The following is an 11,940-nucleotide window of genomic DNA, read 5'->3' as shown; positions in this document are numbered from 1 at the left end:
GGAAAAAACAATTAAAATTAAAATAGCACTTCCCAGGCATAACTAGTCTAAACTACATAACACAAATACGAAGCCGTGCCTTTGCGAATACGATTTACAATAAAGTTTTGAAATGACGCAAACGTAAGGACAAGTGCGGATGGTAAAACGGCAAATTTATTGAAAACTACAAGGTACATATTGTTACGAAATTCGAGAGTATCCCAGTTTCGTTAAGAAAAAAGAAGATCTAAGCATATGTGACAGAAGATGAAGTGGAGTCTCGCCCCGAACGCATTGATTGTCTGCTGTGCTCCGCGTGCTTGGCAGACACCAAGACGCTAGGCCCGGTTAGAAACGGTGGCGTTAAAAACCAGGTGAGAGAGTTCGGGAACAAAACAGAAAGAACGAGAAAGATCCGCGGGTGTTTTATAAAAAGGGCCGCCAGCAGTATTGGACAAATTCAAGGACCTATCAAGTTTTTCAAGGACCTAAGACGTTTTTCAAGGACCTAAATTTAGCAAAAAAAAATTCAAGGACTTTCAAGGACTCTCAAGGACCGTGGGAACCCTGAATTAATACCAGACTGACATGTAATTCGATCAATTTCTAATAATATTTACATGCAATGGCTAACTTTTAAATAATTTTAGCAAACTTTTAACAGCTGAATAAAAAGTCTTCGAAACCTTAATCATGTATAGCTGGATTTAATTACCTGATGAGCAAACTGTTCATCATATGGGGGTCGTAACATTCCTGCTGAGGCAGCAGGATGAAGAAGCTCTGCACGGGGAATTAAACCAGGTCTCTGTGCCCCAGCTGGATAGCCTGATGGTGGTAAAAGTGGATGTGATCCTGAAGATGGATGAACACCCGGTTCCATTCCTGGGTGAGGAGGCACACCCATTGCTGCAGCTGCCGCAGCAGCCGCTGAAACGGCATCATGGGGATGTAGGTGTAAATGAGTATGAGCATGAGCATGGGTATGAGCATGAGTATGAAGTTCAGGTGCCAAACCAGCCATTTGTAAACGCAATAAAGGATCAGCTCCTAGCATGAGCCGTTCAGAATGAGCTCGTTCCGCATTAATGCGTTCTATGGCTGCAGCTTCAGAAACAGGTACATTTTGAGGAATGCCCAGTCGTTCTCTCTCTGCGGGTGTATACAGACCAAAAGGCCCATGATTCATACCAGCATGAGCTTGAGCAAGACCAACAGCCGGTCCTCCTTGAAGACCACCATACCTGCGTTGAAGCTCCATCCAATGTGGATCATAACTTCCAGGTGGAAGACGAGCCTTCATTTCATATTCAGCTTTTATTTTATCATGAAGATCCCGTTCACGCTTCTCTCTTTCCATTTCAATTTCAAGTCTATAACTACAATAAACAATATTCAAATTATAACAACCTGGTGTTAATTTCTATCTTAATGTTGCTTAATATAGATTTTTATGAAAAGTAAAAAACCATTCAACAGAATTATTACTTAAACTTGTATCTTTCATAAAAGAACGATTATATCTGTTCATCTTTATTTTTAATATAATCAGCTCAAGGAGTAAAAGTACCATAATACTGGTACAAAATAGTACTTAAATCGAAATGTAAAAATGATGTTAAGGGTGCAATATAAAATTTCAAAGTATTTAATACAATTCAACTAGATTAAAAAAAAAAGTTAATAAGAAATGTAAATGTTTATGTTACCATTAATGTATAATTGAGTTGTTTCAAATTTTACTTAGTTAATACATTAAATAATTGACCAAGCCAGACTATCATAAATTATGAACTTCCTATATTTAACAGACATTCACTAAAGTAACTAGTTCATCTATAAATGAACTAATGATACTCAGATTAGGTGCAAATTAAGCTGTTTGACTGAAGCATAAAGCAAACAAAATGTTGTTTATGCTGAAACAGACTATCATTAATTTTTGACTGTTTACAGGCATAATTGCAAAACAAGGGTGAAATCAAGTAAAAGTTCTAAACCGAATTGATACAGTGATTTGCATAAGTAATGATTTATTTTTTAATCCTGCTTTCACACTGTATCACTCTAAAGCACAAATAATTACACTTTGCTAAAACTATGCTCTCCATGGGAACATGTTCAAAAATCTGAATATTTCGAGTTAGATAAGCTTGAATCATCAGGATTTTATTGTAGCTAAATCATAGAATACAAGAAAATTAAAAAAAAAAAAAAGTAATAATTCATCCTTACTAATAATTAGAACATACAAGGTGTTTAAAAATAAAGAAATAAAAAAAAATGATAAGTGCCTAATCTTTGAAAAGTAATGGTGCATAAAGATGAATGCATGTTTTAGACAGTCAAAGTACATATAAAATACCTATAAATATATACATTTTTTTCAAGTAGTTCATGAATTATACTTTTATAAGAGACTTTAAAACAGTGCTAATGATACTCAAGAAATCAATGAAACACGAGATTTCCAAACAACTTGAGAAATTTAATGAAGAGCTATTAAACTGTAAATATATAAAGTGAATTGCATTTCATGCACTTACCTTTCCCTAGCTGCAGCTCCATACATTCCAGAAGATAATTGATAGTGTAATATGGGGTCAATTCCATGAGGCAAAACACCTATGGGTTGACCTGGGCGAGCATATCCAGGTGGAAAGGCAGAAGCGTGAGGGCGGGCATACTCACTAAGCTGTCTGAGAGCAGGCGTATCTGGCCCACTTCTAGAAGATTGTCTGTCAAAAGGACTGAGATGATGGCCATCTGCCTGAGAGCTAGATCCTGATTTATTATCAGGTGTAGAACCCAGTCGCTATGAAAAATAAACACGGAATGAATTAGAGATATTATACCTGATATAAATTCAATCAAGTAGTAAGTATTTTGAGACAACATTTTACAGTACAGTTCACCTACATAAAGAAAACAAGTTAATGTCAAATCATGGTATGAGTCTATTGGTAAAAATATGAAGAAATGGGTTTAAGAAAGTTGAAAGTAGGAAGGTGAAAATTTTTTTAACAGTGACATCCAAATGTTGGAAACTATATGTATTATATTTAAATTCAATGAAAAAAAAGTGTGCGTCTAATAACTTTATATGAAAAGGAATTAAATGCTTCCTCAGTTCAAAGAAAGTTAATGTGAAAACATTTTTTTTATAAGAAAATCAAAGATATGCTAATTTGGGTAATAACAAACTATGCCTTACATAAGATTTAAATAAATTATTCACTTATGAAGATTATACCCCAATAAAAAAATTTACCTTAGTAAAATCAAATTAAAATAGTTTATATTCATGGTATATGGTTCTTAATGGCAAGTATATAATTCTTCAATAATTATATAAGAGAATATATTTATCAGAATTATTATAAGAAAGTAAAATATATTTATCATTGATAGTACTTGGATATCATTTATTAACATTTAGTATCCGGCTGAAATCTATTTTGATAATATAATAACCATTTAGATGGATAAAAAATAATGAAAAAAAAATCAATTTAAAAAAAATCTTAGTTTACCAAATAAATTTTAATAAATCAACTCTGAATATGTCATTGAATAAAATCAAAAACTTTATCTTCCATCTAGGAAGTTATTCACAATTATTTGAAAATTTAAAGAAAAAAAAATCTTACAGCTTTTGTCTCTTCTCTTTCTTTTTCTGCTGCTTTTCTGGCTTTAGCTTCTCTCGTTCGAGCAAGCTTAGAATCAGGTACCGGTTTGAAAGTGAGATCTGTTCTTGCACAAGAATTGAATTCACCTCTATTCCAATGCCTCAAAAAACTGAAATTTAGAAAGTACATTTATCAGAATTTATTCTAGATCTTAAAAAGGACAAATGTTAGAAAATAAAAAGCGTGATATATTCCATCAAAAAGGGATTGCAAACATTTGTACAACTTTTTTTTTAGTCTCAGAATATACAAACTCAAGATCAACTCAAAAAATAGTCCTATCATGAAAAAAAATATTACAAAATTAAGAAATAAATTAACTTTAAATTATTCCTCAATTAAATTCGCGAGTCTATTTTTAAAATGAGCAAAAATCTTGAACTTTGAAAATTTTGAGTAACAATAACATATTAATATCAGGATTTTAAAAGAGTTGTCAAAATGACTTACTATGTAAATTGAGTGCCTCTTACAGTAATAACTCAAATTTAAAATTAATCTGTTGGAATAATCTATTAAAAAAATGTAGTTTAAAAACCCATATAATAAATGCCAGAAAAATGATGAACAACAGCTGAAACACTATCATTCAGCAACAGGAAGTTGCTGAATGAAAATATTGGAATTTGAGAAACCATGTGAAAAGGGCGGAAAAAACTATCATTTAAGGAATTGAATTAAATTGGAATTGTCACAAATTGAACAGGTGAAAAAGTGATAATTCAAACATCATAACACAATATTAAAGTTATTAGAATTCGAAAACTCATGAAAAAGGGGCACTAAAAAATAAAAAAAATAAAAAATTTCCCGAAATTTATGAAATTAAACTAAACATTGCAATTTGCGATGAAATCACCATGAATGAAATGCATCAAAAGGTGATAACACAAAATCAAAATTCTCACGTTCTAATAACATCACATTAAAATTATTGGAATTTGAAAACCCATGAATAACTTCTGAAAAAAGGATAAATAGAAGCTGAGAAAATGATAAATAACTCTCGAAAAACTATCATCAAATGATGTGAAAGTAATAATTAAAATACAGAATTTGAGAAATCACTGGGAAACTGCCAAAAAATGATTAATTAGTCATAAAAACAATTGAAAAACTATGTAAATTTAGAAAAAAAAACTCACAAGTAAATAAATTTTTCTTATTTTTTTTATATATTGGATGCATTTATGAATTAAAGGGGAAGGTTCAGAAAATGTTATTAAAATTTATATTTTATTAAATTTTTTTTTTTTTTTTAACGATAAAAATTTTGAATGAGGAATTAGAACAAATATGGTGAGAAGTTACGTTGCACAAAAATGTCACAATAATTTGAATGCAGCTTGTAATTGAAAGTTAAAAAGACTTACATGGCAAATTGACTCCTGTGACATTCAACATCTTCAACTCTTGGTTCAGGACTAGGACCTCTATAAGGATAATGAGGTTCAACCTCTTCCTCTTCTTCAATAGTCACAGGTTCTTGAATGACAGAACATTTTTCAGATTCTATTGTTCTTTCGGGTGCCATGTGCATCTGATTTTGAGCTCCAACTTGTGGAGGTAAATTTGCCACATAAGCTGTGGGAGGCAAATGCTGTGATGAAGTAGGTAGCCCAGATTGAGAATGTTGAGAAAGAGGATGAGGTCTTGGTAACTGATGAGAATGACTGCTAGATTTCATAGATGATTGTTGATTTATTCCCATTTGAGAATACATAGAACTCTGGTGGGCAGGCTGAGGCACAGCTTTTTGACTTGATGAGCTCTGGCTGTTTTGACTTTGCATTCCATATGATGGTGATTTTGAAGAGCCATGTGAACTAGGCATTGTAGGCACTGATGAATGAGATGTTACAGCAGGTGATTGTAATGAACTTGACATCTGTGAACTACGTGGATAGCTTGGTGGTGTTGATCCATTGCTATGAGGTTTTGTAGGTGGAGTGGATTCACGATATTGCTGGGAAGCAGCAAGAGATGCTGCATTATAAGGGGAAGATGTTGGAGGAGGAGTACTCGGAGAAGGTGACGAGGTACTGGTATTGTACTTATGTTTTATTGGTTGAGCTGGCATATGAGGAAATGGAGGCAAGGCAGGAGGATATGGGTATTGAGGAGAAAAGGGTCGATAATTAAAAGCAGACATTGATGATTGTGAGGTAGTAATGAGAGTAGAATGTCCGGGATAAGGCATTTTGGAATGATTATGATATGATAGAGATATAGAGGATGATGCAGATATTGAACCGGATACAGAACTATTAGCCATGGCAATGGATATACTATTTGAAAAAGCAGTTGAAGAGGACTGAGCATATACATGAGGATGGTGGACTGGAGGTTCATGAATTGCAGGAGGAGGGGGAGTGGCAGTTATATCAACAGGTTCCATTTTAATGCCTTGAGGAGAAGGTCCAGGATAATGTGGTTGATTTTGAATGACAGGTTCATCAGATGTTTGCTGTTCTTCAGTAGGAGAGGCATATCGATTGGGTTCCGAAATTTCAGGAGCTGCAGAATTTGTATCTGATACGGGCATAGGCTCATCTATAGGAGGAACAAAAGGAACAGGTGATGCTGCTGGTGAAGGTGTATATGAATGAACTGGGTTTTCCTCTTTAATTTTTTCCATAAGTTCAAGCTGCTCAGGAGGGTTCATTGAATCTTGAGTATCCATTGCTTCATCTGATTCATTTGCAATAACTTCTTGCTTTACTTCAACCGGGCATAACAAGGGTTCTGGAGTTACTGGAGGGATATATTCTTCTTTTACTGTAACAGGTTGTTCCATATCGTTTGAAATCGAAGAACTTTCCATTGGCCTAAATAAGAAATTATAATATACATTTAATATATAAATAGATTAATATGCATAAAAATCAAAATATATTGAATGCACATACAATTCAGGCTCCTGGTCGGGCTGTGTTTCGACTTCAGGGAGAATGGGAAGAGGACTCGGTACTGGACTTGCACCAGGACTAGGTGAACTGGGAGCTTCACCATCTTGAGGTACTTCTTCATTAGACACGCTACTTTCTGTACATACAGATTCAGACGGGCTATTCGGTCTACTTTTCTTTTTATGACTCTCAGATTTTCCATCACTTACATCCTCTGAGTTACTACTTTTTTCTTCCTTAATCCTTTTTTTACTTTTAGAAGTAGTATCACTGATTTGTTTCTAAATAAAAAATATAATACTTCAATCTTTTAAATTTATGAACTAATGCTAAAATATTCAAGTCTTCTAGTAAGTATAAAGTGAAAAAAAAAAAAAAAAACAGGATCACAGTTTATAAATAAATTGGGACAGTTTTTGGAACGGTATGTTATAATAGAACTACAGTGGAAAGTCTTGTATCCGGAATCATTGGGACTTTGGCAAGCATGGAAAATAGATGTTTCTAGATAATAGGTCTTTAAGGTAAACAAACAAAACATCTATATTCAATAAAGAATAACAATAACTTACGTAAATTTCAATCAACCTATAAATCCATGTGGTTTGCGTGGTTGCACTATTGTACCAGCTTTTGTTACAAATTTCCACACGATTTTTAAAATCCTAATGTTTTAACATGTCATTATAGCACACTGCGAATTCCGAATCATGCACTTCAGTTAGTAATAATTTCTTGATCCGCCGATTAGCGACGATTCCACAGTGATGATTTTTGGAGGTAATAATCTTTTTATGTGAGGGAAAAAAATTACATGATTTTTTTCATGTTGTAGTGAAATGACGACTTTCGTTCCTGTGGTATTCAATTTTTAAAAAGAAAATATTATAGCGGAAATCAGATTAAAATTGAACAAAAATTGGCTAAAAATCAAAGAAGTGGAGGATTCTCATCCATGCATACTATGTTTTAACAGGCTGCAAAGTAAAAAAAAAATCTTGAAAAGGGAAAAGACAGGACTTTCCCCTTTTCAAAAAAGAGAAAAGACTTTTAAACAGCAAGGATGAGATTGGCCAAAAGGTAAAAAAGCTGAATTTCCATGTGAGCAAATTTTACGCATGTGCAGTCGTTTAATAATAAATTCCTGACAATTTATGATAACAAATAACAAAAATTGCTATTTTAGTTTGAAAAAATTACATGATAATCAGCAACTGTTTAGATAATTATTTTTCATATGATAAGAATTTCACATTTTATATCATAAATAACAGCAGCATTATTATTTCTTAAATTTCGGTGATGAGTTAATCAACTCTTTTTCCACAAAAAATTGAATAATTTTTTAAGTGATTGCTTTTGTTTGCTATATATTTTTTTTTGTTGCTTAATTTGCTGCAAGCACTTCATGTTTTACAAAACAAGCAAAAAATCCTTTAACAAGGTCAAATTTCTCGTAATGCAGCTTGTGAATGAGGGGAAACAGATTGGTGATTAATTCAGTCATTAGCCCATCTTCAAACATCTTTTCACAAATCCCATATTTTCTTTCTTTACCTGCCTTTGTCACATTCTTCTTTGCAAGCACAGAATGTAAGTTTTAAATATGCCTATATATACTAATAATTGTTGATAGAAAATTCTCTTAATTCAACAGCTAAATTTTTGAAAAAGCAAAATATTTATTTAAAATTTTTTTTAAAAAAAAGTGAAACTTTTAGATAATCGGAGTTTTTGATAAATATTCGATACACAAAAGTTCGGATATTCGAGACACAAAAGTAAAAAAAGCGGAAATCCGCTCATCCCTAGAACAGTCAAAATCTGGACTGGTTTGTCAAGATTTTGACTCTTAAAAAGTGTCTGGAAAAGAGATATTTCCTGCAAATGGACGTCCAGATAACGGACTTTGTACTGTATATAGCAGTTTATTAGCACTTTATTTGGAAAAAAAAATACTTACTTTTTTCTTATCTCTATCTTGAGAGCCTGCAGTACCAGTGCTGGCAACACCAGGAGACTTTCTTTCTGTTTTGATTATTGTACCACCCTCATTAAGGACTGTCTTTGGACTTTGATTCTAAATTCAAAAAAATGTAATTAGCACATTGGAATTAATACAGGTCAATTTCACAATTATTAAGCCGTTATCGCAAAAATAATGAAAACTCAGCACAAAAAGTCTCTGCTAAAACTTAATACTTTAGGTGTGTATAAAAAATAGCTTGAGGGAGGGGAGTAAATGCAGCCTTTGAATGATCTATCAGTGCTAACTCCTCTGACAACCAAACATTAATTGGAAAAACCAACATAAAAAGAGTAAGACATTTAAGACTATTTTTCAAATTAATTTTGAATACTGAAATTATAAGATTAAAATTTCAAAATGTAGACATTCTAATTCAAGCTGTGTCAAAGATTTAAATTTTTTATTATAGCGATTGTTATTATTATTTTTTTTTAAAGAAAACTCTGTAACCAAAATATGTTCAAATGGAACTAGTTTAAAGATTTATATACAAATTAAAGATGTTTAAATAAATTTATGTTTATACAAATAAAATTAGAAATTGTTGAAATTTATTTATTAAAAAAGAAGACAATTTGCATAAAACATCAAATGATCTTCAAAATATTACTTTATAAATATTATATATAAATAATTGTCAATGCTGTTGTACAGGAAATTTTTAAAAAACAGTAGCATACTAACATTAGAAATAATAAAAATTTTCTAAAATTTAAACTGCTTTACCTAAATTTAATTAAAAAGCAAAATTAGTTGGCTAAATATATATGATATATTTAAACTAATAATTTGTCATGGTAAGTTTGTACAATTTAAGATTTAACTTTTAAAATTAAGATTTATATGTTAAAATATAAATGTAACTAACATGATTGTGAGCCCAAGTCAAAATTCCAAAAAATTTCTAGAGTTAAAAAAAAAAAAAAAAAAACAGTTTAAATTGAAAAAAAATTTAAACAAGGTTTTTTTTTCTTTTTCTCAACATTTCTTAGTTTACTTAAAATATATTTAAAATTTTACATATACCTATACCATTTACACATACCTATGATGACCTGGAGAAGTAATTAAAATTTACAAATATGTCTTTCTTGAGTTTATGATTATAATAACTGTTTACTGATAAAAAATTAATAATAATCATGAATATAAGCTTATAAAGTATCCAGTTCTCCCTTAGAAACAAATAAAATAAACTGTATTTTTAAGTTCCACCTTTGAAAATTTTGTTTCCGGAAACTTCTGTGATCAAGGATTTTTTTAAACGTCTGGACCTTATATCTCCGGAAGCTTCCGGATCACTGTTAGCGAAAAATCCAGAATTTTTCCGGAGCACAATCAGTCCTGCTACCACTAAGAAATTTTTTTCCTCAATGACAGTACAAGCTGACATCTAAGTATTTAATTTGCAGTATTTCTCCGTTTAATTTTTGAGACAAAATAATATTGTACTACAATAGAAGACCTATACAAGGCAATTCTATAAATCTCATGAATTTTAATTCTAAAGCAAACCAAAAATTTATAAATTCGTCAACTTTCACTTTTAATTCAGTTTTTTTTTGTTGTTGTAAATAACGAATACTTTAGTACACATAATTTTGTGTTTTAAACTATTTGAATTTAAAAATTAGTTTAAAGCATCAATATTGATCTGTTCCATTGCATACACCCATGTTTAATAGATAAGTTTAATGATATGTGAAATGATCTACATAACACAAAGCCTCAAGATTCAAAGTTTGTGTAGTAAAGGTCTGTTGTATAACATTAAGGAATAGCTAAGTTATCATCCTGTAACATAAAAACTAAATCAAGTGTGGTTCTCAAAATGCTAAAATTTTTATCCACCTTTTTTTAAAAAATAGAGTGCATCTCATTTAAGATGAAATTGCAATTTTTCTTTCCTTCACAAAAACTTAAGAGTGCTCAAATTATTCTCAAAACTAGAGAGCTGATAAACTTTTTTTTAGAAAAGTACAAAGCAAGATAAAAATTATAGATTAGGCCCTGATTAAATGGGAAAGTGTATGAAGTAAAAATAAAAAAAATTTATCTTTTTCAGTTCTTAATTTTTTTTTTCACAAAGTGATTGTCTTTACTTCATTTGGTTTGTTAAGAATTTTTATAATTAGGCAACATTTATTTCTCGAAATATTTGAAACAATATTTTTCTTAAAAATCTAATTTATTCTTAAAAAATCAAACTCTACAGAATGAAAATAATTTTTTTATAAAAATATATGTTAATTAGAGTCTAGTATCATTTTCAAAGTAATTATACAAAAGTGCAGCTTTAAAAATACAATTAAAAATAATTTAATTTATTATGTTTTTAAAGTAATTAAATAAATTTATAGCTTTAAAAGTTTATTAGTTGCAAAAACATACATTTTTTTTAAAAAAAAAGAAGATACAGGTATAAATTTATATGAGATACATTAAGTCACATAAGTTTAAATCAAAATATCAACCATATTATTATGTCATTAGTCCTCAAAGAAAAATTATTACTAGCAAATATTAAATAAAATCTTTTGATTCATCAGAAACAAATATGAGCAAAATTACTTCTTTGCAACGACGAGTCCTCATAACATGCTTTCCATTTACACCTTCCTCTTCTTTTACAGGTTGGAAAAAGAAGTCTTTTGAATCAATGGCAGGAAATTCCCCATGCTTTTTGTAATAATTTCGACAATCTGTACACATAACTGCCAAATCTTTTCCAACAGGAAGCCAATCTTTTGATGCTAAACAGAAAAATATAGCCCAATTAAAACTTGAAAGCATTTAAACTAATTATTTAAAGTTAAATGTAAGGTTAAATGGCACAAGTTTTAAAAAAGGACATGCTGTGTCGAAACTAAATTAATTAACCTTAAATGATTAAACTAATTATTGAATATGACCAATGAATATGACCTGGTGGGAATATTTCTCTCTTAATTCACACTGAAGCTTCTAATAGAATTTCCAATAGACATAGGGTCCAGCCATGGATAATTGATGTAATTTAGAGAGCTTTTAACCATCATCCATGCATTTGTAAAAAGAGGACAAAATATTTTCTGCAGTTCCATGACCCATAAATTGGGAGGTAAGATACTTAGTGCAAACTTTATTATCAATTCCTTACCATAATGTCCATCTTAGATTGTATAGACTGATTTAACGTCTCATCAAAGAGTACAGTGTAGCAATCAACATTCTTCAGCTCATTTATAAGAATCCCTTTGAAGTATAGTGCCAATCCAAAGGAGCCCAAATAGGCTCACTTTGTGGCACTACAAAAAAATTGTCTCGCTATACAGCTATCAGCAAACATTTT

The 11,940-nt window shown here is 30.9% G+C and overlaps 1 protein-coding gene across 4 annotated transcripts in view; it reads right to left on the bottom strand.

The window, feature by feature from the left end:
- The window catches only part of LOC107448448 (arginine-glutamic acid dipeptide repeats grunge), a 48,060-nt gene that overhangs the window by 12,473 nt on the left and 23,647 nt on the right, over window positions 1-11,940 (bottom strand). For all 4 annotated transcript variants that reach the window (XM_043050550.2, XM_016063636.3, XM_043050555.2 and 1 more), the window contains exons 8-14: window positions 11,181-11,362; window positions 8,544-8,660; window positions 6,581-6,861; window positions 5,045-6,499; window positions 3,633-3,780; window positions 2,529-2,797; window positions 698-1,361 (exon numbers count right to left, since the gene is read on the bottom strand). In XM_043050550.2, coding sequence (XP_042906484.1) covers window positions 698-1,361; window positions 2,529-2,797; window positions 3,633-3,780; window positions 5,045-6,499; window positions 6,581-6,861; window positions 8,544-8,660; window positions 11,181-11,362 — 3,116 coding nt within the window. The remainder of the gene's footprint in view (window positions 1-697; window positions 1,362-2,528; window positions 2,798-3,632; window positions 3,781-5,044; window positions 6,500-6,580; window positions 6,862-8,543; window positions 8,661-11,180; window positions 11,363-11,940) is intronic.

Source organism: Parasteatoda tepidariorum, chromosome 3 (assembly GCF_043381705.1).
Source record: "Parasteatoda tepidariorum isolate YZ-2023 chromosome 3, CAS_Ptep_4.0, whole genome shotgun sequence".
NCBI lineage: Eukaryota > Metazoa > Arthropoda > Arachnida > Araneae > Theridiidae > Parasteatoda > Parasteatoda tepidariorum.
This window is presented reverse-complemented; position numbering and strand designations above follow the sequence as displayed.